Raw genomic sequence first — 27970 nt, forward strand, 5'->3', positions numbered from 1 at the left:
TGCAAAATGAGACAAGGATGCATCTGAACACCTTTGTGTTAGCTGTAGCAGGAGGTGCAGCTTAATAAAGGACTGTCACGGTTATGACTGTATTCTGGCTTTAAGCATAAAAGGTTTATCTGGTAGCATATGCTTAATCTGGTAGCATATGCTTATTTAAAGAGTGTTGTTTTAGCTGTTTCTTACAAGTCAGCTTTAATGGAATACTCTTGTTCATTGTTTACTTTTTATGTGTGCTCTGGCTTACGCTGTTTATAGAGAAGACACAGACCATACTTCACCTCCTGCTGCCCTGGCCCTTAGGCTGTAAGATGCATCTACAATCTGTGTCATGAGCACTGGTGTCCTTTGTCTTTTTGGAAATCTGTGCCCTAGAAATAATGGATTTCATTAAGGGATAGTTTGCCTCATAAGAAGTTTGAACAAACATTGTATGAATATGTCTTTTGTCTTGCTGGCTCTTGGGGATGCATGTAGGCTGCAAATACAACAAGGACACTGCCAACGCTTCGGTCCTGAATGTATAATTAATATGTGTGCGTCAAAGATTTTTAAAATGTCAGCATTAGGCTTATTGTGCAGTCACTGCTGAAGCACCATTTGTAAAAATACCTGGTTGCCTCATTCCCTTCAGCTGTGTTTCCTTTGAAGAATGGTATATTTTGCCATTATTATTTATGTGATTTATTTTCTAATGTTGCCAGGGGAATGTTTTGTACCTGAATTATTCTGTATTCTTATACTATTGCTTTCCTTTAAATTCTCTCTGGTTGCAGAGTCAGGCAGAGAATACTTTGATCTTAGGAGCCAGGCTAGCAGTGGTTCATGTGGAATCACAGATTCAAGCTGATAACACGGTACTGACTATTATGTATAAGGTGCTGACACCCTTGCTTCCCCATTACTTACAGAAGAAGACAGCTGGGTTCACTGAGGGAAGGGAGTTTGTTGGAGGTTAAGACATAAGCAAGGAAAACTTGGAAGTTTTGGTCTCTTGAAAAAGTTTTTGTCCTTATTTATTCATATAAAGTGCACTATTTTAATGAATTTTTTTTTCTAAGATTGACTTAGTTTAAACCAGTCCTTCCTGGGAAGGAAGAAATCTGCTGTGAGACTTGGAAATACTGCAGGTGTCTTTCTCACCATTTCAAACCAGTTTCTTAGGAAATCTGGACTGATGTACAAATTAGGAAGGAACTCTGTGGAAGTGTACACTGAAATGGTAGTGGGGAGACTGCAGTGTGTGTCTGTATATATATATCTATATATACACTGTGGAGATAAATGACAGTTTTATTGGACTGTAAGAAGTATTTAATTGAAGTGAATGCAATGCTGGTGCTGCTGAAAGCTTCCTGTGTCTGTCTTTTTCTAATTGGTTCCTGTGTCAGTAGCTCTGAGGGTCTGTGTTAGAAGGAGCATGATATTGCAGATATTCCTACAGGAGGAGCTGAAAGTTTAAATCACCTCACAGAAGTAAAGCTCTTGAATAAAGCACACCAGTGTACCAGTTCCACACAAAATGTAAAGCACATTCCATTGTGATTGGGAGGCTGAATGGAAAGTGTTATTAATAATAAGATAATATGCTCTAAAACTGCTCAAAAGCATGCTTGTTCAGAAGCTGCTTAGCTGTAATTTCCATGTTTGGCTTATAGCACTTCAAAGAATCATTAGGAAGACTTCCAAGAAATTAGATCAGCTCTATCTTTAGAAACAGACATTTCTTAAATGTTTGATATCCCTAAGGCTGTTGGGGGAAATTATATTTTGGCAGAAAATCACAGCTAGAACATTTCAGGTGATTTGGCAGGAACAGAAAGTAGGGAGGAGTATGACAAAGAAGCTAAAGTGGGACTGAGGGATGTTAGATTTCTAGCACTGTGTTAGCCTGGGCAACCCTGGACACATGCTTAATTTCCAGGAGTACGATGAGGAGAAGATTGTCTTCTTTCCTCCCATTTGATCCTTAGGAAGACATCCAGTTGCAATTTCACCATGTGTGAGGGCTTACTTTTTCTGTGTGGACTTAAAAGAGGCTGAAGTCCCAGCTTTTTACATCTTCCCAAAGTTAGCTATCCTTCCTTGTTCTAGAAGTTGTGGGCAAAACATTCTTGAGAGTTGGCTCATGTGGTGTGGGGTTTAACAGAGCTGTAACCCAATTCCAAATGCTCAGTGTTATCTGTGTGGGAGGGAGGAAGGGCAAAGGGCTTGGTGAAGGATATGCCATCAAAGCAGCTACAATTAAAGAAGCCAGTTGTGGGCAAGAGTTGCTTGAACTGTTGGATGAACAGATTGTGCCTACCAGAAGCAAAAGGCCAAGTCTCCAGAGGTGCTGTATTTTAACTTGCCACTTAAATACGCTCAGCATGAACTAACAATCCTTGCTGTGCTTTGTCTGGCCCCCATGAAGCCACCTACCCCTCCCTGAAGGACGTGTTATCTGCAAATGAGATGTCTGCACACGTTAGTGAAAGATAGAGAATCGGTCATTTTTACTTGCTGGAATTTACACATTAATGCAGTGCTAAAATATCTGGGTTGAGAGCAGTGTAGAGAACTGCATTATTGTAAAATTGTTTCATTTGATGGAAAATTACTATTTGTTTTCCAATGATAAGTGATGAGCCTGTTGAGGATTGTTCTTTTTTAACTTCACAGAAATGCAAGTACGAAACAGAGTCTTGAAATCTCTGCGTAGTTGGTAGTTTGGGCTTTTTTTTATACATTTTTTTTTAGTTAGAAGCAAATGTGAGTTTAAATTTTAATAGTGATATAGTCATGGGAATGTGACAGCAAGAGCAAACAGAAGCCTGATGTAATTGAAGATGAGTGATTTATGTAGCAAATAATTAGACATTCTGTTAGCTTAACAGTATGGTCAAGGTATATCACATAGATAAAATACAAGCATGTGTAACAAAGTGATTCATTGGGGCTTACTGTAGGCTGATGCTTATCATCACCAACCCTCCTAGAAGAAGTTTTGCTACACAGTGTAAAGGGTGGAAAAGGATTAGTTCTAATAGGCTAAGCCTGGCTGGGAAAATAATGCTTTAAGAAACAAATTCTAATTCTCTTGATTTCTGCTCCCTTGGTGAAACTGAGGCCAGCCGTGCGGAGTCCCATGTAGCCTAAATGTTCTGTGGGTTCACCTGCCACCTGGCTGGAGTTGCCTGGAAGTGGACTCCGCATGAGCCAGGCCAGAGCAGAGAAGCTCTGGTCTTTTAAGGCCTATATTCTCTACTAAACCTGTCCTTTTCTTTAAAGATTTCATTGTAACTTCTGTGAGAGGAACCTGGTAAAAATGACAAGTATTAATAGCAATCTGTCCAACCTCAGTACAGTCTTCTGATAGAGGAAGATTGTATAGAAATATAAAAGGAATGTAAATGTGTCTACTGGTTAGAAAGGTTTCCTTGGATTCCTGTCTTCACAAGTTTATTTTTTTGACATTACAAAGTCTAAATTTGTAGCCAGTCTTAAGTAGTAGTGACCAGATGGGGGAAAGAGGAGTGAGAGGAGTTTACTTGAGGTCGCTAGAAACTAAATTTTCAGTCATAAGTAGCAGCACCATTTGCCTTGTCACTGATAGCAAGACTAGGCCCTGTGTCCTTTTAACAGGGCAACACATTCAGAAAATAAAAAACAATTTTCTTTTGGTCCCATTGTGCTCAGAGAGCTTCAAAATTATTTTCTTGCCAATGACTTTCACCTGAACATGGACTGAGGAATTTTATTATGTTGAAAGAGAAAAATGTGGCTTACTTGGAAGCTTAGGTATGGATGTGACCTTCCTGAGGAAGAAGGCAAAAAAGTCTACAGACTTAAGTTACCTCAGAAGGTGATATTCTGTTGCAACAAGTCAAAATTCAGGTCCAGATGATTGTACTTTCTTTATTTAAACTGGCTTATTTACCTATTCCAGTCTTGCTGACTTGCTGGATTATTATGAACTAGACCGGTGCGCATCAGTTTTTTGTCTACCATCAAAGTGGGATTCCCTTTCAGACCTCGGGAGTGAGACCCTTTGTTCTGTCTGGCTCCTTCAGCAGCTCTGATCTCAGTGGCAGCCAAAGCAGCTGGGGATCCTCTCACTCATTGCTGCAGTAAAAAGAGCAGTAAAAAGAAGTTGTCTCATAGTCATACCACTCTGCTGTATTTCTACCAGTGTGGCTAAGCACTCTTCTTGTCTAGTAATTTCTTCTTGCATTGCTCTGTCTCTCCCTCACACTCCTTTCAGATTTTCTTTCTAAAACGTCTCTGGGCATCAGGTTTCCCGTCAAGGAAGAAAAAGGAAAGGAGAGTTCTTGGCAACATTTTGTACCCAGAGGCCTGTTTGTCTCCTGTTATTCCTGAACTTTCTTCCCATTCTGCTATGAAGAAACAGCAACTCCCCATACAAACTCAACATACGTATCCCTACACATTACCACATATATATTAATTGGTTGCATTTACACCCAGATCTCTTTATTCTTTCTTCTTATATCCATCTAACAAGCCTAGACGGTGGTGCTCTGACATGGTCCCACATTACTTTGTTAAAAACAGAGTGAGACTTTAATGCCTGTATCGCTCTTCTGCTCTGTAGCATTAACTATGTCTGCTACCGTCCTCCTTCCAAAATAGGGTTATTCTGCTGATGGCTGTTCTGTTCATCTGAAAGAGGGGGTTTTGGTGACAGTGTGTGCAGAGTACCTGTGACAGATTTTGTACGTGTATATATTCTGCATGGTTGCCTTTAATAACACCTTTGAATCTCAACCTTTATTACTACCTATTAAGTAACTTCCTGCATGGCAATTCTGTCACTGTAACTGGGTTTGGTTAACATGCTTATATTTCTCCAAATAATCTCATTCCACCTAAGTATGTCTTTTATCCCAAATAGTAAGTATTCCTTTGTGAAGTGAGCTAACAATGCATCATTTGTAACAGAGCAGTTAATGGGAACCTGAATGTAATAAGGGTTAGTGACCTGAAACTTCCCCATTCCATAAGTACCTTGGTCTCAAGCAGGTTCAGCTGTAATTATTTTAGCTAGGGAGAGAGAGAAATCAGTTCCATCAGAGGCAAAACATTACAAGTTATGAAATGGGATCTGTACGTACAGGCACGCTGTGATCGTGTCACTGCATGGGGGATTGAGTACAGAGGAGATTAACGTTCAATCTTGGTTAATAATCCCTATCTTTATGATAAAAAGAAAAAAAATAATGATTATGAACCTTTCTAAAATAATGGCATGAAGACAGCTGCCTGAGTCTGGCTAATGGAAACCTGAAGTGTCTGTATGAGCCAGGAACAATATTTAGGCAGAATTCAGAGTTGTTACTGAAGGGAGGGAGCTGCAGAATTTGCACAAAATCAGCTTTCTGAGGTCTTCAATTCAAGGAGAATGTTTTTTCTTTCCCTCCGAACAGAAGAGGATATAATACACCTAAAAGCTAACATTTCTGTGCAATGAGGACCCTAAGGATAGGTGATGTAAGCAAACAGTTTGTCCTCATGGAGGCTATACCAACATAACTGCAGATGTATTTTCATGTTTTTAGCTCTGTATTTCCCTCTGTAAATATGCCCCAGATATTCTGGGGGGAACCAGTCTTCTGTTAGGATCAAGAAAAAAATAAGTAAGCCAAGACAACCAACTGCACAGAAAACCCAGGATGATGTGATTAAGCTCAAATACTGACCACACTGAAATAAAACCCAAGATTCAAAGATCCTGGGGAATGGGGAAAACTACAGCCCAGAAGCTTTGATGTTATCCTGTTTCTGCCAGATTTAACTTAGATGGAATATGCTTGGTTCTACCTTTCAAGGAACTGTTCATCTAGATTCAAATTTCACAGGTTGGGCCAAAGAAGCAAACCAAAAAAAGCTTATTTGTTATGCCTTTGGTGCCATTTCTTATCTGTGACTTTGAAATATTTGATCAGTAGTCACCCTTGAGGGGTTTTTGAATTTATGTAAAACTTGTATCCTTCAGAGAGCGAGCTGATGTTCCCCAAAGGGGAGATTTGGATTAGGTTTTTTTTGTCCACCTGGTACAGCATTTCCCATCTGCCTCAAACAGATTTAAAAAAAAAAAAAAAGCCTTTTATGAGTTGCATTCACAGCTCAGCTGACACTCAACTCTGCAGGACGTAACTTGTACTTCCCAGTTGTCATACATCTAAGGAACTTTTTTCTAGCCGTGCTCCTGGGGTCAAATATGGCTAAAAAATAAGAAGTAAATAAGAAGTGATTTCCACCAGTCGTCAAGTCACAATTTTTCTAATATCCAAGCCATTAAAGCCTTTCATAGCAGCCATATTTTCATTCCTATGAAGAAATCTAGCTTACAAACACAGACTTACCTGATGAGGATTTCCATGTGATTCCATGTGAGGAAGTTGCTGCGATTTATTAAGCAACAAAGTCATGGCAAACTTGCCAGCACTATTTTTGCTGCTCCTGTATAATTGCTTTCAGGAATACTCTTTCATGGCCATCCACCACCGTGTCTGTGTTTGCAGTGAATACGTCTACACAGTGCTGTGGACCGGTATCTGTGCTGTACAGGTGCCAGCTGAAGTAGTGGATGTGCAGTCAGTATACCCCACTTTGATCTGTGCAAAAATACCGGTGAGATGTTGTCACCTCCAGCGTTATACTGAGTCACTGCAATAACATATGCTTCTGGTGTTTCAGTATCTGCTTCTACCAAAGTCAAAGGGAGTTGTTTCATTGATTTCAGGGATCAAATGGAAAGAAAAAAAAAAAAAAAAGACGGGGCAAGGGAATGAAATTGTCTGTGGGGTTTCTTCCATCTCACTGATGTGTGACATTTCCATCTTCAGTTTTGATTAAATTTCCCTTAATTAGCCCATTAAGCTAAAACCACCAAAGCTAAAGATTGAAATGTTGGTTAACTGATGATCTTGTTTCAGTGGAATTTGAAAGACATCATATTTCTAAATTAATAGTGGCATTAAACTGAGAAGAGAAAAAGATGAGCTATTTGTTGCAGAAATGCTGATCTCAAGAGAAGGTTTGTACTGAAACTGCATTCATGTTAGAAAAAAAATCAGATTAATAGGCAACCAGAGCAGCACTGATGGTCCTAACAGTGTTTAGCATTCACATGATTTTTGTATTTTGGAGGCACTTCTGTAATTTTTTTCATCCCTGGTGAACTTCAGGAAACTTCTCAAGTGTTCTGGTCCCAGTGCTCCTGCAGGTGAAATCAGCAAGGCTGTCTCTTAACTTGAATGAACTGTAAAGAAAAGCAAAAACCAACCTATTGCATTCTTATATGGGCACATTCAATGGCACTCCCTTCAGTGACAGAAGTACTGGTTTGTATCATGTCTTCCTGTGCTTAGGGGCTGAACATTTGGTATTCTCATAAGAACAACCCTTTATTGTCTGAAGAGGCATGACATGATCAGTACCTTAGAGGATAACACCTTGGGGCCTGAGGCAAAATTGCCTGAAGCTGTTTTCAGACGTATTTATTTGCCTGGAGGTACAAAGAAGGTGTGTCGTAGTCTTTGCAGAAGTATCTGTCTCTTCTTTTATGCAACCTGAGCTAAAGTCTGCTGAAGTGGAGGGAAAAGCTGACATGAAGGAACTGCTTATTTGTCTTTCCAATTTATTTCCCAGACTCAGTTTAGCATGTTACAAACATAAATACACATCGAAATGTCCACATCTTCAAGTGGCATTTAGTGTGTACCCCCAGGAAACAGGCTGAAGATCAAACGCATCAGAGACTCAGTTCCAGTGGTCCCTTCAGTGTAGCACCATTCATCTGTTCATGTGTGCAGGGCACACTGAAACAGTTGTTTCAGACACAAGCAACTGAAAGACGTGTAGCTGAATCTGTTTCCACCTTACCTCTTCCTGGAGGTTTCAGCAGCACACAACAGGGAGGGAGAAGCTTCTGCTGAGCTACAGCCTGTAGTTTACAGCCCAAGGTAGGTGCTGGTTCTCCATAACATACCAGATCTGTGGTGGTTCGGGACCTGGTTCACATACGGTTCAGCCATCTCTGCTGCTGGCACAGTAACTTACAGGAAAAAGTAGATCAGAGCCCACTTTGTCTGTCCAGCACCTTTTGTTTAAGGCTCACAAGGCATGTCTTGAACTGAACAGTTTATGTTTATGCTAGAGCTTTGAAGTGTTGTGGGATGTCAGCTGTGGAGCAAATGGGGGGAAGAGGCAGGGGAAGGACAGCCGATGTAGTTGGAAACCAGTTTAATATCCAAGGATTTTACATTCCTTCCAGTTCTCTTCCTAGACATACCCACAGTGGATTTCAGGTATACCAACTAAGAACTGTGAGGCTTCTGGCAGCGTCAGGCTGCAGTTGCACTTCATATGGATTGGGAACGCAAAAAATGCACTTTTATGATCTTCAGATTTGGTTGGATGGAGCTGCCACCTTTTGAGCTTGCCTTTTGAGCTGCCACCTGTTGAGCTTGCATTTAACAAGGAAAATTATGTCTTGCTGTTTGGAGTTTCCTATGATGCTAGGGATGCTCTTCCTTCACCATATCCACTGTTCTTTGTGTCAATCACCTGCTCTGTCATAGCAGCTGCTCATGTCTTTAGAACATAAAAAGCCCATTTTAGAGAGAAAAATCTCTCTGTATGTCCAATGTGTATCTCCAAGGAGCGAGAAATTTCAGTATTGAAGCATCATTGTTTTGCTTTACCAGAAATAAAGAAGGAGGAACATAGTAGCTATATCAGCTCTTCTCTGTTGTGAATGGACTGTGTTCTGTTCTAAACCCTTTGCACCTTTTACAGGCTGCTGGGAGGTTTTTTTCTGTTTGAAGTTTTTGCTTTGGTTGGGTCAGCTTTTCTGACTGTGCCCCTGTCTGTAGCTTAGCAAGAGCACCAGTTGCAGAAGAGAACACTTCAATCTAGATATCCTCAAAAGGCACAGATATCCCTGGGGTCTGTTTTAGCTTATGCCAAACCTCACCGTCATCTCTGGTGGTGGAAGCTGTGCTGTATTTGAGAACAATGTGGAAGTTGGTTACCTTTATTGACAGAGTCAGGAGGCTGAAACAGTCAAAACCGTCATTCAAAACACTCAGATATGCTGTCCCAAAGTAAATATACATATAAGCGGAGAAGCTTCACTTGAATTTTGTGAGGTTGGTTTGTTGGTAAAGGAGAGGTAGATTTTAAAAACAGTAGGAGGCAACAAAACTAATGGAAGAATACTGGTAGCAAACAAAAAGCTGAAAGAAAATATTTTAGACCTGGTGCTATGCATAAAAGACAAGAGTCTGTGAGAAGAAAAAATTTCTGCTGGTGTTTAGATTCTTGCTGCAGTGAAGGGACAGGATTTCCACAGCCTTTCTGATTAAATAAGGCTATTCCTCAAAAATAACTTGTTCTGTCATCAGTTTCTCATCTAAACTGGAACACCTGCAATAATTCACATTTTGGCTAAACGCTTATATCTGTAAGATAGAGCAGGAACCACCAGCAATAGATCTACATTAGAGACCCATGAATGGCTTAACTTCCGCTGGTGTAAAACATCAAGATACAACAGAGAATGAGATTTAAATAATACTTCATATTCTGGTGCAGTTTGTTCTACAGCATATGATAGTTTCATGTTTTTATAGTCTTGATGCAACCTCTCAGCATTGTATCTGACTTCTGGGCCCTGGTCAGCTGCTTTTAGAAATTGTTCTCCTTCCTAAGCAGAGTATTACGATTTTACGTGACAGATATGCATTGGGAGAGCATGAACTTGCTAAGCTAAGAGAAAATCTAAATCCACGAGTGCACTAAATTAATGCGTGGTCAATATTCTGTCAGATTTGAAGTATTTGGTTATAGGTTATTTTTGCTCTTCCTGTTGACTTGTAATACCACTGAGGGTGAACCTACAGCAATCTTTCTTCTGGTAATGTAGGAGTGGCAGAACTTCCCGGCAAAAGCCAGCTGAGAGTGTGGAAGTGATTTAAAGCAAACCTGCTCAGCTTCTACAAGGAGATAACGAGTTCTGCTCTTCCTATGGAATACCCAGTGTCAGTTCCTCTCTTTTGTGACTGCCAGGACTGTTAGATATCCTTTGCTTCCTAGAGGGTGGATCAACACCAAATACTTTCTAAATTGGTTTCAGCCTTTGATTGCCAGTTCCTTTTAGAAACTCCAAATGACTTCAGAAGCCCCAGCCTACTTATTTTTCTTAACACTTTAGGTAAATCACTCGTGAGAATAAAATCACTTAGGTGTCTGATTTTTTTCTGTGCCAGAATCCAGGGGACTTTATTTTCTGTCCACACACACGCACACACACACATACACACTTGCACCTGCTTCAGGTTATATGCCTCTGGAGGGAAGAGGGGCTGTATTCTTTTTTTCTGTCTACCTATATTCATATACAGCCCCCCTCCTCAGGTCATCTTTACTTGTTAGGGATGAGGATACTTTCTCTGTCAATTTAATATTTTTATGTGTGAAAAGAAAAGCTTTTTTCCCCCATTCTAAAACTGCTTTAATTACAAAGAGCTCTGAGTTTCATCTCTTTAACAGAATTTAATCCCTGTTCTTCCAATCTGTGCAGGTTTTGGTTTCAGATCATCGCTTCATGGGAAGAAGGATCTGATGCCATTATTGCTTTTGACAATGTCTCCCTTAGTCTGGACTGTTATTTAACAAGTAAGTTTTCCTTTTATCTGCAAGTGACTTGTCTTTTATTTGCCATGTAATTGAAATTTGGAAAGGGGTTGAAACTGTGGGGAAGGGATTGAGTGTTGTTATCTTCAAAAGACTCTTGAAATGTAAAGGTATATTTCAGAAATAACTGTGCTTAGATGAAGGAGACTGTTCAGATGCATACCTTATTAGTAGAGCCGACTAGTGAATGGGTTCTGAGCTTGGCAGTAAATGGGTAGTAAGACATATGGTGTGGGAGAGTCAACTTCCAACTGAGACAGTAGCATCACCTATCCACCCAGGCTGATACAGAAGCCAATCTGTGATTACAGAGTTCCACATGACCTGGTTTGCTGTGTGACAGTTATCAAAATGAATGACAGTTGGACTCTGGCTAGGAAAAGACAGGCATCCTGTGATTGACACTAACTTTGCAATAACATTGGGCACAATACTCCAGTTAAATTAGAACAAGGTTATTTTATTTGGACTGACATGCATTTAAGTCTGAATCAGAAACTAGGATCTTCACTCTCTCCTACTCTTGGGAAAAATTTGGATTCTGATCCAGACTTTGTGATTGACTGGCCTTTAGAATATGCCCAGTCTATACCTCTGCTGCCAGATTTCACCCTCTTTAGATTTTTATTGAACGTTTGTGTCTGGCTCATCTTTCATAATCTCATGCATAGTGAATTGCTTAATTTGTAAATGTGTTCAATGATCTGTCACTCTATACCAACAACTTACATGAGGACTGGAGGATTGCTTCTCTGAACACATGAAATTCCTACCTTGGGTTGAACAGAAGAATTTAAGTGTGTTCTTTCATTTCCTAGGCTTGAAGCTACAACCTCTGTAGCCCTGTTCAGACTGAAAAACCTCTAAGCCACTGCCTCATCCAGCAGCAGTCAGAATGTTTCATCTGCTTTGTATTATGTTAATTTGCATTGGCTGGAGTATGAGTCTTTCCAATAATTCCCTTTGGTTTCTGTGCACAAGTACAATGTACCTCAGGTTTCAGTATTCTAAAGAGATCTTAAAATTAGGCTGTCATTAAAAAGAATGCATGTACTTTTACTGACTAAAAGAGAAACTTTCTAACAGTTGCTAAAGATTGTATTCTGTATTTCTGCTTTGTGTCTTCATTTACTTTCTATTTTGCCCACCACTCATTCTTGTTTATTTTTCTTCTGTCACAGTTCCCATAACAGCAATGGAAAGTCAATCTGCCCTTTCCTTTTACTAGTGTTATATCCTGTGACTGCAGGCTCTTATTTTCAGCAGAGGAGCCTGCAGCCCTTAATTTAGCTGCAGTTTTGGACTACCTACTGACTAAGCCACCCTCAATGGTAAACCAGTCTGTGACTTCTTGTTTTCTAGTCAGTGGAGAGAAGATACCTCGAGGTACAACTCCAGACTCAAGCAATTTGCTCACCAGTAGAGGTGGACAGAAGAAGTTTGGATGGGATCAAAAGCTTCTGGGAAATCTCCAACTCAACACTGCCCCCATTTCTGGTCCAGCAGGTAACTGTCTGGTCTGAGAAGCATTTGCAGATGGCAGAGATTTCCAGCTAGTACAGATTTCAGTTAGGTGTGGCTAAATGCAATATGATTCCTTTTTTTTTTTAATATTTCCAAAGCCTTTGTTCAGAGCTTTTCCCAAGTCCCTTACAAACAAAACAAAACAAAACAAGCTCTAGAAAGCAATTACCTTTAGCTGTTAACTGTAACTTGGATTTTGATTGCAAGCTGGTGAAAGAAAGAACCAGAGAGAGCTTCCTCTTGAAGTAAAAAGTGCTTTTAAACTGCAAGATAGGTTTGTTTGGTGTTGTGGTCATATGAAAATAATCAGGAATCAAAGCAAAGTGGCCAAATTGACTGAGTTCAGCATGTGGTAACATGAATGCCCATCTCTAGTTAATATAGGCTTGGTCTGAAATAACATAGCTTTGCTTTTTCAGTAATATTTTCATTGCCCATTTGAAAGAGTACAACATTGGATTTTGTTTTAAAAACATGATTTTTAGTTAGAAATGTCAGTCTTATATGGTCAATGTTATTTTGTTCTCCCCTGTCCCCCACCTCCTCTTTCCAGCTTAACTCTAGTGACGTGGGCCAAATAGATGCAAGATTTCACTTCCCTCCCCCTCACATCACTGTCTCCCAGATGTTTGTCTCTTCCCTCTCCCAGGCTTGCCCACACATTCACAATATCTGTTTTGGGCTCTACGTGTGCCGTTTCAGTCTGCTTCCTTCCTTCCTCTTTGCCAGCTTCCTGATTTGAGTTAGATGGCCACAACCTCCAGCCTACCTGGGGGAGCTGAGCTGACCATGGAGATGGGGGGTGACTACAGGAGAGATGAGCACTTGCTATAACTCAGCCACCCTCAGCACTGTGTGCAGCTGTTTCTCCCCGCGTAGGGCTAGCTAGTTACCTGTCAATTTGAAATACCACCCCTCTTAAGGTAGAGAACAGGAGCGTGATTGGTATATGCCTCCTTTACTTTGTCAGTAAGCCCAGGGATTTGTTCCTGCTGCCTCCTCCTCTACCACTCCTCCGTTTTAGAAAGACTTCTTTGAGTCTGTTCTATACTAGGTTATGTTTCACTTTGCTACCTGAAGTGTAATGTTGAAACACATGAACTAGTGGTGTTAGCTCTGATACCAACAACAGTCTGGTCAGTGTGGTCAAAAGCTCCACAGAGCCTTCAAAATCTGCCTGAAAAGCTGGATATATTAGGCCACTCCGTGCTGCCGCAGCAGGGCAGCTGCTGGTACCTGAACTCTCTTGTGAAGTGAGCTCTGGAAGTGGGGGCTGGTGATACGGTCTGCAGTGTAGGCCAAGAGTTGCCATCAAGTGGAGTGTATTGATATTTTATGTACTGAGCAGCATACAGCAAGAAAAGTGCAGGAGCACTGACAGGAGTCTCAGGAGAGAGACAGAGGGAATGAGCCCATATGAGAGAATGGTGGGCTGGGCTCACCTGTGCTTTAGCTGTAAAGGTTGTGTCTACCTCTGTTGCAGATGTCGTGTGTTAGCTTGGACTGGTCACAAAGGTATAATTTCCAAAAAGATCCTTACATCCTCTTTGAAAATCCTTTGAAGTGTTCCCTTCAATATCTGTATTTCCATTTCCTGCCTGTAAAGTGGAGCCACGTTTTACTGTTAAGTACTTCCAGTATTGCTCTTCAGTCAGTGATCTTGTGGTAGGATCCATACACAGGTGTAGATTATGGACTTCTGGCTGACTTTCCATAGGAATGTCAGTGCTTAGGTGGTGATGTAGTTCCATCAGGCAGCTGTACATTTCCTTCCAGGGTACCTACTGTTTTAGTAACAAAAAAAAACATTAGGTATCAGGTTCAGATTGGAGAACGGCCTGAAGTTTGGATGCAAAGTTAATGTAAAGTGGGTGTATGGGTGTTAGGCTAGAAATCTTGTGGCTGTAGGTTTCTTTGAGAAGTTTGTTACTTCCACTTCTCACTAGACCTGAAATGATGGGACATGTAGCTCTTCTGCTCCCTGTCCTATCTGAGGAATGCAATTTAAAGAAAAGCTTGGATAGTAGAAATAATAGGAGTCAGATTGCATGGGGGTAGAAGAGAAGGTTACCGAGGAACTTTGAGCAATTAAAATCATTTGTTATGACCTTGGGATGAAAATTCAAGGCAATTCCTGTGGTATCTAAGCCAGTTTGCCTAATTCCTGGGCTTGATCCTCGGTCCTGTTCATGTTCTGTCTAAAACTGTCTCTAACCCTTGAGGTTTGATATCACTCCTACAACAATTTTCTCCCCTTTGGGAGGGAGCAGGAGGGCAGAAATCAGAGAAGTTAAGCTGCAGCTTCTTGCAGTGGGAAGTCATTGCATTTCTGAGGGTCTCCACAGCACTGAATCACCTTTTTACTTTGTGTTGCTGAATCCCTGCTCTCAGTAGACACTGCAGAGGCTTGTTTGGTCCCTGGGCTATGCATTTTACCCATCTTTAATCTTGTTTCTTTCTGCATCCTGTAATACATTTAAGAAACCTCAGGCTGAGTCTGTCAAGGCCTTTACTTTGATGGCACTGTTGTGCGAGTGAACCAACAGCATCAGCACCACCCTGAAGTCCCAAAGACTGCATTGACCAATATGAGCTCAGCCAAAAGTAATTACAGCTAATGTGATCTTTGGCTTGTGTGATGGATCACATGCTATAATATTATCTTCTTAAGAAATCATATTAAAACAAAGAACTGTGTTCCTATAGCTGAGGAGACAACAGGATAATAAAGTGCCCTCCCCAAGTCCCCAAGCCAGCTCAGCCTACACAGCAGGAAGTACAATCTGAAAGACAGGGACCAATTTGTTTATATGACATTAAATCCAAAGAAGCTCCATTGCTTTCAAGGGTATGGGCCTCGATTTGCTCCTTTGTAACTGAGAACAACCTCTTACATGCACCTGCTGGTTGTGCCTGTGCTTGGAAATTCATTTTCAGCAGAAGCTGGAAGTCATCACCACCAACCTCCCTGTCCTTTCTGTTCTCAGGCCCTGTACCCCGTGAATTACTTCCTCAGTCTTGCCATTGCTTGTCGTGGCTTGGCCTGCCTCCAGGATATGTACAGTGAAGGTTCAAAACACATAATGCAGCCACACTGTAGAAGATCCTAGAGCTTCCAGAAATCTGTCAACCCCTGTCATGTGTCACACATGGGATGATGAATGCACTGTGTAGAATGAGACCCCGAATTACTACAACTAATGTGGTGGTGTTGCTTTCTCAGCTTTCTTGATCATGACCAGGACCAACACAGAAAAATTCCTGTAGGTTTCAAGTCACACAGTTGCTTGCCATTAAGGTGGCCATTAGACAGATGATCACAGAGCAATGCAAATGCTTTCCTTTTCAATTAATTAATGACATGTTATTTGCTGAAGTGCCAGCTTCTTGCTGAAAGGTTGCAGGTGAAACTTGATTCTAGAAGAAGCCTGCAAAAAAAGTTGTAAGAAAGCCTGCATATACCAGAAGATTGAACCAGCTTTAGTGGAACTAGGATTTTTGATTGAAATGGTTAAGTCTGTACCAAAGGCTGTGCGCTGTTTATTTTGATGTAAACCAAGCTTACTTTGGCTTTGTTTTTAAATTTATTAGGTATTAGTTTAAGTAAAACTGAAAGCTGCTCAAACCATAGCATCTCTCTACAGAGAGTTTAACTACCAATTAAAAAGCCAATTTATATCAAACCAATGCAATTTCCTTTTATAGACAAGGCTAGAATATGGGAAATTCAGGCATATAAAGATACAGTGAGCAATAATGAGGAACTCTAGGTAAACAAATTACTCTCATGGAAACCAGAGGAGACAAAACAGGATTCTCAGTAGGCAAAAGGAGATAACAAGACACAGAGCAATCAAGCTTTAATTAAAGATTTCTGGTGCTTCTGAATAGGCTGTAAATACCATGAGGATAGCCTCTCTTTTGATGTTTCAGCTTCTCATATGTCCCACTGACAACTTACTCATGTCAGGGCACACAGTACAAAAATGGTGTGTTGTGAAATGTACAAAAAGATTAACCTTTCTTCCTCTCAAATCTTGCATTGTTTTGTCCCATCTGATCTGCATATCCACCAGTCATTGTGTAACCATCGTTTCTTGCATGGAAACTGTCATCAAATCATTTTCTCATCCAGACTGGATTACTGTTTTCCTTCAGCTCCAGTCTCTTCCCCGCAACACTTAGTGGTTGCACAGATTTTGTCTTCTGCATCAGGGAGAGTCCTCTTACGAGTACTTACATGGCTGTTTCTCGGAAGAACTCTGAGTCATATTAGTTAATCAGATGAAGGAGCTGAAAGGAACAGCGGAACGAGTATTAAGTAAAAGAAAATTACATTTGGTTGCTCTTTGTGTGCAATTATACTAACTGAACTGTTGGCATAATGCAATAAAGGTATCTGCACAATTGTATTTTTGTATTAAGCATCAGTTAACACAGTGAATAACAGTTCAGTGCCCTTCCCCCAACAAAAGTAGCATCCTGAATAGTGATAGAAAATGTTCAGAGATAGATGGTGGGGTCTCAGATTATGTAGGCATGAATTTCTTTATTGCAGTGTTTACACTTGCTTTCTCTGTAGGATTGAAAATAGCAAAGGTGCAGTACTGAAAATCAACATACAAACAGATCTCAACATAACAAAGTCGAATAGGCATAACTGCTCTCCAGAGTTAATCATACAATTGAAATAAACAGGTCAATTCACACATTTTAGACCTAAATTTTAAAGCTGCTCACTCTTAAGAACAGAAGTTTAAATTGTACAGAAACTGCTATAAATCTCAGGAAAGGTTTTGAAATAATTTTGCCACCTCCACCCACTTTGGTCTTTCTTATCTAACGTGCATTTCTACTATTCTTTGTAATTGTGGACAAACAAATTCCAACAAATTAGTAGCATGTCTCACTTAACACCCTTATGGAAGACTCCTGCTATCTCTTTAAGGGAAACATGAAAGGGAAAAAAATTCGTTTTCTTCATGCTGCTTTGTTAGTTTCTGGCTCAGAAGGTAGCAAGAAACAAGCTGTTCTCATTGCTGTTCAAAGTCAGCAATGCCCTTGCCCTGCTATACTGACCACAGATAATTTCCTGCAAGGATGCCCTGATAGTGTTCCTTTTGTATGGACACTTAAGAAAAATCTAAAGCATGAATCAAGCTTTGAGTATTTTTTTGAAATGATACTCAGGATCAATCTGGGGTACATTTCTCATCACTGCAGGTACTGCTCTTGTTGAACTGAAAAACATGTCCAAGTCTTCCATTACCACCCTCATTTAGAAAATGAAGACAGAGGTAGAAATAGCCACTCCATAAATAGTTGAAAAGCCAGCCTCCTCTTAGTCTAGCTGTACCTGTGTAAGTTGGTCTGGTATTGCTGGCAAGGGTCACAAATTTCTATGATCATTTTATATCCCATTAATATAATTATGTAGACGCACTTAACAGTCAGGGACTGTGATTGTGAGCACAACCTAGTTCTGCCATTTACCGACATCTTTCAAACCCCCTCCCCACCCCATTAATCTCTGGCACGTTTAACCCTGGAAAAGATAATAATCTCAAATTACTGCTCACAGGGCACTGTTAAACAGCAGAACCCAAAGCAAAATGGAAAGGTTTTTCCTTCCTTACATCACTGAACGTGTTTCTTATATACAGTTGTAGTATATTTTGCCTACAGACTTGCAGCACAGACCAACTCTGGAATTACTGGTAATGCATAACTGAGATTGCTTATGTACCAAGTAAAAGGTATATCCCTCCCCACATACCATGCTGCCAGTGGCAGCCAAATGATACTGAAGATTAAGATGGGCAGTTTCCTGTGATTTCCCATATTGACCAAATATTGTAAGGGAGCCTGTGAATGTTTTTATAAATAGAGAAAGCAAGCGTTCTGCTTGTTCCTGGTATCAAGTTTGATGACATCTGCCTTAGAGGAAGAAGTAAAATGAGCTCCCTGAGGGACAACTAACAGAAGTTAGCCTGTGGGCCTCTGGCCTCTCAAAGTTTAGCCACTGAGGTTCTTGTGCTCCTGAAGCAATAGACCTTATTATAGTCCTTATTAATGGTATTTTTACTCTACTGGATGTAGGAATAACCTCTTGGCCTGAATAGAGGTTGTGGCAGCGAGTTCTACGAACTGCCTACACATTGTTTTAAAGCACTGATGCATTTCACTAGTGCATTACTCAAGGATCCAAAAGAAGCCAAGTACCATAGTGCTTGGTTGGTAATTTTCTCAAATCACAGCAAAGTTTTGGTTTGGAACAAGTTGAACCTCCGTTCAAACCAGCTGAATTTAACAAATGACAGTTAATACATTTAGGCCCTTGAGGTATAGCTAAAATGCCTACGTCTGGTTTGTGATATGGAGTTTATGTGCTGTATGTGCCAGTGAAATTGCTTTCTATGTTAGAGTACAAATGTGCTTTAGGCTCTGCTCCACTGTTTTCTCTTCATTGTGGCTGGCTGTTATTTGCAGCAGAGCCTGCAGCAGTGCTGCCTTGGGCTGCAAGTAGTATCAGAGCTTCAAATGAATTTGTCATTTTAAGTCGTGTGGGGTATTGTTCTTTTTGTTTTCCAAGAGCAGGACATCACTCCCCTTTGCTGTGGCTGAAATCCAGTGCCTTGATTGCTGTGCATTTTATGTATCTAGCCAAGCTGTGTGAAAACTAGAATTTTTGCTGTGCAAAAGAAAATAAGCATGAGTGACTTGGTGTGTAAATATATCAGCAAATGTAATTTGGAAAGAAAAGTTGGGAAGAAGGAATTTTTAAAATCTGTTATAATAGAGCCAAAATGGCATTTTTTGCAGAATGTTGTTGCTGGGACCTTAGCAATCTGTTGGGGAGATTGCCAGGGAGCTTGAAAGGACAGGTGTGTGGGTGAACAGGCAGAAGACCAAATGTTTCCTCTGCCACGTTTCTTGTGAAAATGGGGATTCCATCAAATGAACTGATATATACATTATTCACTGAAATGTAGTATCCCGATTGCGAATCTGTGTAATCTTCACTCCTTTTCTTTTTCCCCTGCCTCAAACAGGAATTTCCAGATTTTAAACACAGTCAGCATCTTGCAACTGCCAGTGACAGAATATATAGGGACCCTACATTTAACTACCTGTTAGTTTTCATCATGGAATTGCTCATGTCTTTCTGGAAACCAGGCATCTGAACCTTGTGTGAAGTTGGGCAACATTTCAAAATCTGCTAGTTTTGGGGAAGATTTAGACTGGAGAGTCCTGCTTTTTTTCCCATTGTGCTGGCCATGTTAGCCTGTCGCACGCTGCAGAAGGAAGGAGAGGTGCGCTGTGCAGTATGCAGCAGACCACAGTTGTGCACTGATGGAAAAAATCTATGCTTCTCACCTAGCTGCTAAAGGACCTTCGATTCGGTGCTGCTGCTTTAGTCTTTGGAGATCAAAATAATGCTTCAGATTGAATTACTGTAAACTGCTGTGGCATGCAGCAACCTGTAGAAATGCTCTCTCTGAGCTCATGAGACATGCTGCAGTCATTTCTAGAATCAGGAGAAAATCAATACTTTACAGGGAGTGAATGGTTATTCTTACTTAAAAAAAGAATGGTGGGTTATCTAAGAGGGGCAGTACTCTTTTGTTACTGAGTCAGTGGTTTAAGATCTTGGGCTAGATTGAGGGTTGGCTTTGTGAAATATTTAAGAGAGCAGAGGGAGGTAAGTACGAGGGTTTTAGTCTGTATCTAGAATTGTAGCTAAAACCCATCTGTCCTAATTACGTTGAAATGAGGGGCGACTTCTTCCCATGCCATATTCTGTCCCATTTAATTCAGTGACAAAGCTGTTACATGTTTGCAAGTCAATGCAGCGGTGACAAATGAGGAGATTGCGCAACACCTGGCTGTGTTTTACTGAAACCCTTGCTGATTCAAATCAGATGCTGTCTCCCCATGGACTTCACTTGTTCCAGACCTGCAATGACACTTGTGTGTCCTGCAATGTTTTGGGCAAAGGCCACTACCCAGTTCTGCTACTTCTGAAATGTGTTTTCTCCCATTCCTGTCTACCATCTACCTGAATAGAGCAAGTAAATATGTCTGCTAGCACTGACTGCAGCAGCTGCAGAACCTGGGAGGCTTTACATACAGTCTTGTATATACCACAGTATCGATTACAACAGGACCGCTTCTGAAATCTAAGATAGTACCTCCTGTGCTGAGACATCTGCAGGTTCCTTACATCGTAGTCCCTGGCATAACATATCTGTGGGTTTTCATTCCTCTCACTCTCATGCTCTTAAAAGACAGATTTTAGCTAAGAGCTAGATGCACATTCACTAATCTTAAATCACCAGCATTGTTTGCTCTTACCCTGACGCTGTCTCTGCACTGGAAGTGAGCCCCCTCTAGTCTGTCCAAGAGGCAGAAAATACAGAAGTTGTTCTGGTTGCTTCAGTTCAAAGTCTGAAGGCATAACGTTTGCAGCAGGAGGACGTTTTTCTTCTGTTCCACCAGGGCATTGGGCTTTTAAGGAAACAGAGGGCCATTAAAAAGCATTTTGGAGTAAGACATAGTTCATTGATCCCCTGTTGCTGGAACCTGGTGGGAGTCGAGAGCTGCCAGTTTCAGGTCCAGCTGTGCTGTGTGTTACATGTGTGATAGTCTAGAGGTAATTTTGCCAAGGCCGGGTAAGCAAATGCCTAAGGAACAAGAATTATTTAAAGGGAATAAATCAGAAATGTAAAGCTTAACCGTAGCAGCAGTATGCACATGCTGTGGTCTGTCCTACGTTTTATCACTTTCAGTTTTCCATTTTGATTCTCTCCTGTTTGGGGCTTATTGTCCCCTTGAAGGTCACCTGCTTCTACCTTTGGGAACATGTTTGATGTTTCACCAGAGACATCCAAACGGCTTCTTATTGTTCCAAACGAAGACACTTACCTGCCTGCTTTACTAAACATATGTTTCAGTGCAGGTGGCTTAGCCCTCTGGGATATTGCAATGTTAAATCACTGTGATAGCTGACACAATGAGTCTCTCATCTTCCATTTTGTGTGAGATTTTGCTTTGGTTTTGGGGTGGGTTTTTTGCAAGAATAAACGTAAGTCACTTCTGGTGCAAGACTGTCGATATCAGAGCTACTGAAGCATTTTGCTTGAGGAACTTTTAGATCTTGCTTTCTTAGGTGCTTTTCCCTTCTTACCTGTTGTTCTTGGGTTTTTGGGAGTGCTGAGGAGGAGAGGGGAATTCTTCCATTTGCTATCTACTAATTTTAAGGCTTTATACCACCACCCATTGCAGAAGGATTGGAGAAATAAGTAAAATATGTATATAAGTATCCATACAAAACAAGTAACAGCAGCAAAAAGAGGACCCTTACAGGGGAGTTTTGAGGAGGGGTGGCGTAGATTTTGCAGTGAGAAGATTATTCTCTCAGCAGTACTTAGATTGGGAAGCTTTCTTAAAGTAGTAGTTTTGCATTGCTTCTTGGAATAGCCAAGACTGTATTACAAAGGTTTTCTAGAAATACCGTCCGCTTTATTTCTTAAAGTCCTGCCATATTATTTGATCCCTTTCATGCACTGAGCTTTTTTATAAGAAGGAATTTAGCTCAACTTCAGTATTAGTTTGTGAAAAGGTAATTCAGACCTCGTGCCTGGCTAAACTAACATGTTTTCTTGTATTTCTAGTGGGTGAACCCCGCTCCCATAACAGTAGTAGTGCTAAAACTGCTCGCCTCTCATCCAGACACATGCAGATGATCATTTCTAGACCAGATGTGCTTAGACAATAGCTTTGAATTCTAAGAAGCAGATCAAGCTCTATCTTGAGCTAATTAGTATCATTGCTGAAAGAGTCTGCATGCGTTGTATTGCATTAGTGGAAGCTGAGGGGAAAAATGGTGCCCTTTGAGAAAGCCATAAGGAGGGCTGGCTGGCCCAACATCATTTGTAGAAATAATGTTCTTTAGATATATTTCAAGTCTTTTGTCTTTAATGGCAGTAGAGTTAACTAATGGAGTTTATTAGATTGTGTATATTAGCTTGTTAATAAGTATGAATGATAAATCATTGCACCAGAAAAGTTTGGTCCACTTCCTTACCATCTAGATCTTAGTTTTGATTACACATAAAATATTTCCTAATATACTAGCAAATACATTAGGGTGAGTTTTACAAGAGCATTGTGGTCTTGCAACTGCACTGGCCCTAATAATGATTCCTTAAGGAAAATAACGGCATTTTCAGCACCATGTATTCAAATTTAAAAAATCAGATTTTTGAGGCACAAGTTAGCAAAGCTTTGTTCTAGAACTCTATTTGTACAGGGATAGTACTTCCAGTTGATGAAAATGGCTGTAATAGGGGTGCATTGATTTACACCCACAGATCTGGCCTAGAACACAAAGAGCTGAATGCTTGTTTTACAGGCCTCAGTTAGGTGTTTTGCCTTCTGAAGCTTGACTTGAATCTCTTGTGAGCAAATAATTATTCAAAATACAATTAGTTTGTTGTTATGTTTTAATCACTGAGATATTGTTGTATTTACAGTTTTTTATCTAATTAACAGCTACTTTCCCATATAAAATAAATTCAATAATCAAACGTCTGTAGAAACTGAAAGGGCTAAAATGCACCAGTCTTGAAGTTATGAGCGTGCACTTTTACACCCCAAAGAGCAGAGCCCAAAAACTGGGTGGTCTGTGTTGCATTTTACTCTGTGATCTTTGCCTTTTGAGCCTTAGAAAAAGCTATGTTTATAGCTGTGATAGCTTCAGGAGATGTAGATGAAAAGCTGTCAAGTACTGAGATACACAGCACTATGAGTCTTTTAAAAGAATTCTGTGAGTATTTGTTCTGGCTAAAACCTCAGGGGCCAGGTTCTTCTCTTGGTCCAACAGAGAATGAATAAAGAGCAGAACAGCTATGTGGTCTTTGGATGTTCAGATCATGCTTTGTATATGTCCTCATTTCAGATCACTGGTTGTTCACAACATGTGGTGCCAGTGGACCCTATGGCCCCACACAGAGCCAGTGCAATGATGCCTACAGGAACTCCAACCTCAGTGTGATCGTCGGAGCTGAAGGGATTCTCCAAGGCATTCAGATCTGGAGAGTACCAGCAACCAACACATACAGGTAAGAGAACCATCTCTAATTGTCATGATATATCTTTGCATTTGAAATTTCTCCAAGCTGCAGATACATGCTAGGCATATATGAAGTATTATATTCAGAAGTTTGGCCAGTTCTACATGGGTTTTACTTCTCCCTGATCCTGTGATTTCCAATCCTTCCAGTCTCAGATTTCTTGTCAGGGAGATAGAACTTTTTGGAAAGAGAGAAGAGAGGGAAACAACCATCTGAGGCAGACATATCTTTAGTCTAAATGGTTACAGGTTGGGAGAGCTCTATAAGTAACCGTAAATCAAGTGTTTTGACCTCCCCAGCCAAGAGGCATGCATATCCCATATGCCATTCATCAGAATGAGTTTTTCTCACTCTCCACCTGGTATAGGAGGCACAATTGTATGTCAGCATTTCTTACGGGACAGCTTGCATCAAGCTGTGCTCAGCATCTTGACTGTTTAGAATCTAGGCATGGTAAGTTGAGCCTGTAAGCCTAGCTCACCGCTGTAGAATTGATTTTGGAAGCCAGCCACCTAAATTTTAGGCTCTGTGATACTGAGGGTTCTAACGCTTAAATCCCTCTGTGGAGTTATTTTCAAATGGAGATGATCAGATATGGTTCAATGCCACTTCATCAGATTTTACCAATCATTTTTTCTTTTTGCTCTTGCTAGGGAAAAAAGTACAAGCAAAGTTTAGTTCACTGTATCTGAATGGTAACATCAAGCCAATACATGCATCAGTTTGCAGGCAGAACTGGCTGTTTGAATCAATGACTGTCTAGTGGTGTTTTTTTATGCAACATTCCCTATTGAAACCAATGGTGATGTTAAGGATTTCAAAGCAGAACATTCCACTGAAGGCTTTGAACAAATTTCAGTTAAAACTTACTGTTACCTTCTCTTTTTTTTATTATTTTTATAGAAAAAGAATATTAATATTGAGGATAGATGTCAGTCTCTAACAGAAATCTACTGCAAAACAGTTTTGAGAAACTGGCTAGACTAGGCTAGGCGCAAGTTCTGCCTGAGTGCCTATTACCACAGGGATTGATGGTAATGAAAAAAACATTAATGATATTTTACTCAGCTATCAAAAATGAGCTGCCTGAGGTGAATAGAATTTTTCAGGACTGGCATTCAGTAAATATGGTTATGAAGTATAGCCCAAAAGAGAAGAGGCAATAAACTTACAACATTGTCATTGCTTTAATATCACAGCCCAAGAAGAGCCAGAATTCCAGTGCAACTCTAGGCTGATTTTTGCTAGACAATACAAACCACAGGTCCTGCAGGGAGGACCTGTCTATTTAAGTCCTACAAATGACCTAACAGACTTTTAGGTTCTGTATAGATAATAGATGGCTAATGTCATTGGTAACCTATATATAAATGGATGACATTCTCTTCTGCACCTCTTAAGGCTATAGTAGAGAATTCACAGCCTGGGGAAAGGAGGAGGCAATTGTGGGCTTAAATTAACTTGACATCTTCCTGATTCTGGGCTGCTGACGGGGCAGCAGAGTCCCCCAGTATAGCATAGCCCTAGGAAAATGTCAAGTTGTAATATCAATTCTAGGTCTTCCCAGAGTCTGGACACACTGCCTGTATTTAGCTCCCCCCTGCAGGCCTGCTGTGATGTGGATCCTGTAAGTTCGCCTGATAGCCATCTCCAATATACCTGACCCAGAGATAAAATCCTCCAGCTGGCTGTTGGGCTCTTAAGAAAGCTGTTGTTACGCTGTATCAGTGTGTTTTACACTGTGTAATGTGAAGCAGTGATTTACATTACTGATAATTGCATAGGGATATAGGTTGTGTGAACACAAGGCAGAATATGTGTTATTGCAAAGAATATGTGTATATGCAAAGACAGAAAGCTCAACTTTGCACAGAACTCTGCTCACACAAGCTAACCACACTCAGAAAACCCCATCATCTGTGAAGGTCTGGGTAGGCTGCCACACTCTGTAGGCAGCTTCATTTGAAGACCGAGTCCTACATGCTCCAGTGCTGATACAGACGAAATCATCTGGTTTGCTTCCACAGGACTGCATGTTGTCTAACAATAAAGTTAGGCAATATAAAATAATATTTTTATTTTCATATTTCCTTCTAAGCATTCAGAAGGTCTTGTCATCCCATATCTAAGCCTATGATCAAGTATGAGAGAAGTGAACTGTAATAAATTACACGTTACATTATCTGAATTCTTTCCATTTTTAAAGCAAGAGTCTTTGGTCCGTTTTGCTGAGTGCCCCATTTGTTGTCACTTCCACTGTCCTCTCTTTTCTCTGGTCCCTTCTTGTAAGGTAACACAAGAACATGGCACAGTGGAATGCAAAAAGGTGTCCTTCTAGGTTGCCAGGCTAGGCCCTGCATTTTCTCATATTCTCAAAATTAGTTCTGGTGTTTCCCATGACCTGTCTACCTAGAGGTGGATTTTTTTTCTCCAGCCCTGGTTTGCACAGCCGGTGCAGTCTGCTCATCCTGATCCTTCCTGAAGATGCAGTTTTCTTTTTCAGTTCCTACAAATATCATAGTAAAAGAAAAGGAGGAAGACAGTGGAAGGTGTTCCGTGTTCTGTTTATATCTACTCGGGGTGGTCTGAATCTTTCTTCAGGGCCAGTACAGTTGAATGGATTCCTCCTGTAAAAGAAAATTGTGCCTACGGAAATGGATCCTGCTAAAACTTGAAGTCAAAATAACCCGTCTGTTTAAATAGTGACACCCCTTTTGAATAGGGAATGACTGTCACCTAAATCTAGTGGGTTTTTTCTGTAGCCTTTGAATGAGACCAAAATGGGTTCTCCTGAACTTCCTGACATCATTCTTTGTATGCAAAATCTGTTCATACAGAGAAAAAATATGGCCCCTAATTTCAGCTGATTAGCCCCGCCAGCTTGCTGTGCCTGATAGTGCACCTCATTAGCCATTACAAAATTCTACAGCAAATCAACTCAGTCTTCAGATTCGTGCAGCATCTGTTCAGGGTAGCCCAGTGCTGTGTCCATCACTTTTTCTGCTGGCTCGAGTGCAGCCTTACTGAGGAATGATTGCTTTGGTTATCAGCAGTGGCGTGAAGGTAATCATGTCACATTGCAAGGATCTGATGTGCTTTATGAGGCACTTGGTGCTCCATAGCGGCCTCGATATCAGAACTGCTCCATGCTGGCTGCCTCAGAGCAGTATCACAAGGTGAGTTCCTCATGCTAATTGTTAAGGCAAGTTGCTGGCTGAAAGTGAGCTGGCTGCCCAACCTGTTCAGGGTGCTCACGAACGATGGGCACTGCTGGTTTGTACTGCTTGTAGCCTGTTTGCCTGCAGAACTGTGCTGGTCAAAGACCAGCTAGGTGCTAGAGGACAGGAGGAGTTAAAGCAGAGCACCTATACTGTAATTGGTAAGAAGCTGAGAGGAAGTTTTGTGTTCTCAGCCCTGCAGTCACATGCTCCAGGTTGAATTTTGCTCTCATGGAAATAGCTGCAAAGCTACTAATGTCAGCAGAGAATCATCTGCTTATTTCAGATCTAAATTCAGCTTGCTATACCACCACTCACTTGCTCAGAAAGTTGAGTAACTCTTGTCTTTTGTTGCAGCAGAGATGTGTGTTTTATCACGATTTTTATAAAGTGCTTCGAAACCCTTTCATCAAAGCTGCTTTAAGTATGTAAATTGTTTATGTACTTAGAAAGGGAGGGGAAGGAGCTGAGCAATCCAGTGGTACAGACAAATCTTTGGGTACATCAACAACAGTAAGGACCTCTGAATCTTGACTGCTTGAAATAAAAGTCTCAGAGCCTTAATTGAGACTGCAGCAGCCTGTGTATGCAACCTAGCCACTCCTGGCTGGAGACAGTGGGATGTTCATGGTGACTGTGTGTTTAGCCAGGGGCCTCTGCCTTCCTTGTTTACCGCAGGTAGTGTCATGTCCATCTACTCTTCTATATTCCTCTGGTCCTGGGAATAGGAGAGCTGTTTCCCATCTGGTCCATGCTACCAGGACCAGTTACGCTGTCTGCTTTCTCAGATCTCCCCCTGCCAATCTCCTGCTTAATGTTCCCTTTAGCTGTATGTGCTGTACTTACCAGTTTTCCTGCTTCTGTTCTTTCTCTTTGTGGCTGCAAACCTCTCAAGCATATGCCCTCTGGGAAACAAGATGTGTTTCATGTATTAAAGTTTGAAGCTACACGGACTTGCTCACTGTCTTCAGCAAGAGTTTGCCCAAGAATCAATGTGAAAGAAGTTGTTTTGCAGCTACCCAAGTTCATAGGTCCACGTGGAGCAGAGAACATCAGTCTTCAAGCTTTGGGTTTAGATTTATTTAGAGTGTCAGGTCTTCAGGGCATGGCCCTGTGACACTGTGTACAGTTCAGGCATGCAAAACACTCAGTGCCCAGAAGTGGTTTGTACTGCCTTCCACCTGTCTGGGACAACTCAGATGCCAGGCTCTTGTTTTCTTTTTCCTGCAGCATCTCAGGCTATGGAGCTGCTGGTGGGAAAGGAGGGAAGAACACCATGGTGCGGTCCCACGGCGTGTCTGTGCTGGGAATTTTTGACCTCCAGAAGGATGATACTTTGTATATCTTGGTGGGACAGCAAGGAGAAGATGCTTGTCCTAGTGTAAGTGATTA

General features: G+C 41.0%; 1 protein-coding gene across 1 annotated transcript in view; it reads left to right on the forward strand.

The window, feature by feature from the left end:
* The window catches only part of ALK (ALK receptor tyrosine kinase), a 320324-nt gene that overhangs the window by 260053 nt on the left and 32301 nt on the right, over positions 1-27970 (forward strand). Inside the window, exons 10-13 of the mRNA XM_074863896.1 lie at positions 10589-10683; positions 12064-12207; positions 23186-23348; positions 27809-27959. Coding sequence (XP_074719997.1) covers positions 10589-10683; positions 12064-12207; positions 23186-23348; positions 27809-27959 — 553 coding nt within the window. The remainder of the gene's footprint in view (positions 1-10588; positions 10684-12063; positions 12208-23185; positions 23349-27808; positions 27960-27970) is intronic.

The sequence above is a fragment of the Strix uralensis genome, chromosome 3 (genome assembly GCF_047716275.1).
Source record: "Strix uralensis isolate ZFMK-TIS-50842 chromosome 3, bStrUra1, whole genome shotgun sequence".
NCBI classification, from domain to species: Eukaryota; Metazoa; Chordata; class Aves; order Strigiformes; family Strigidae; genus Strix; species Strix uralensis.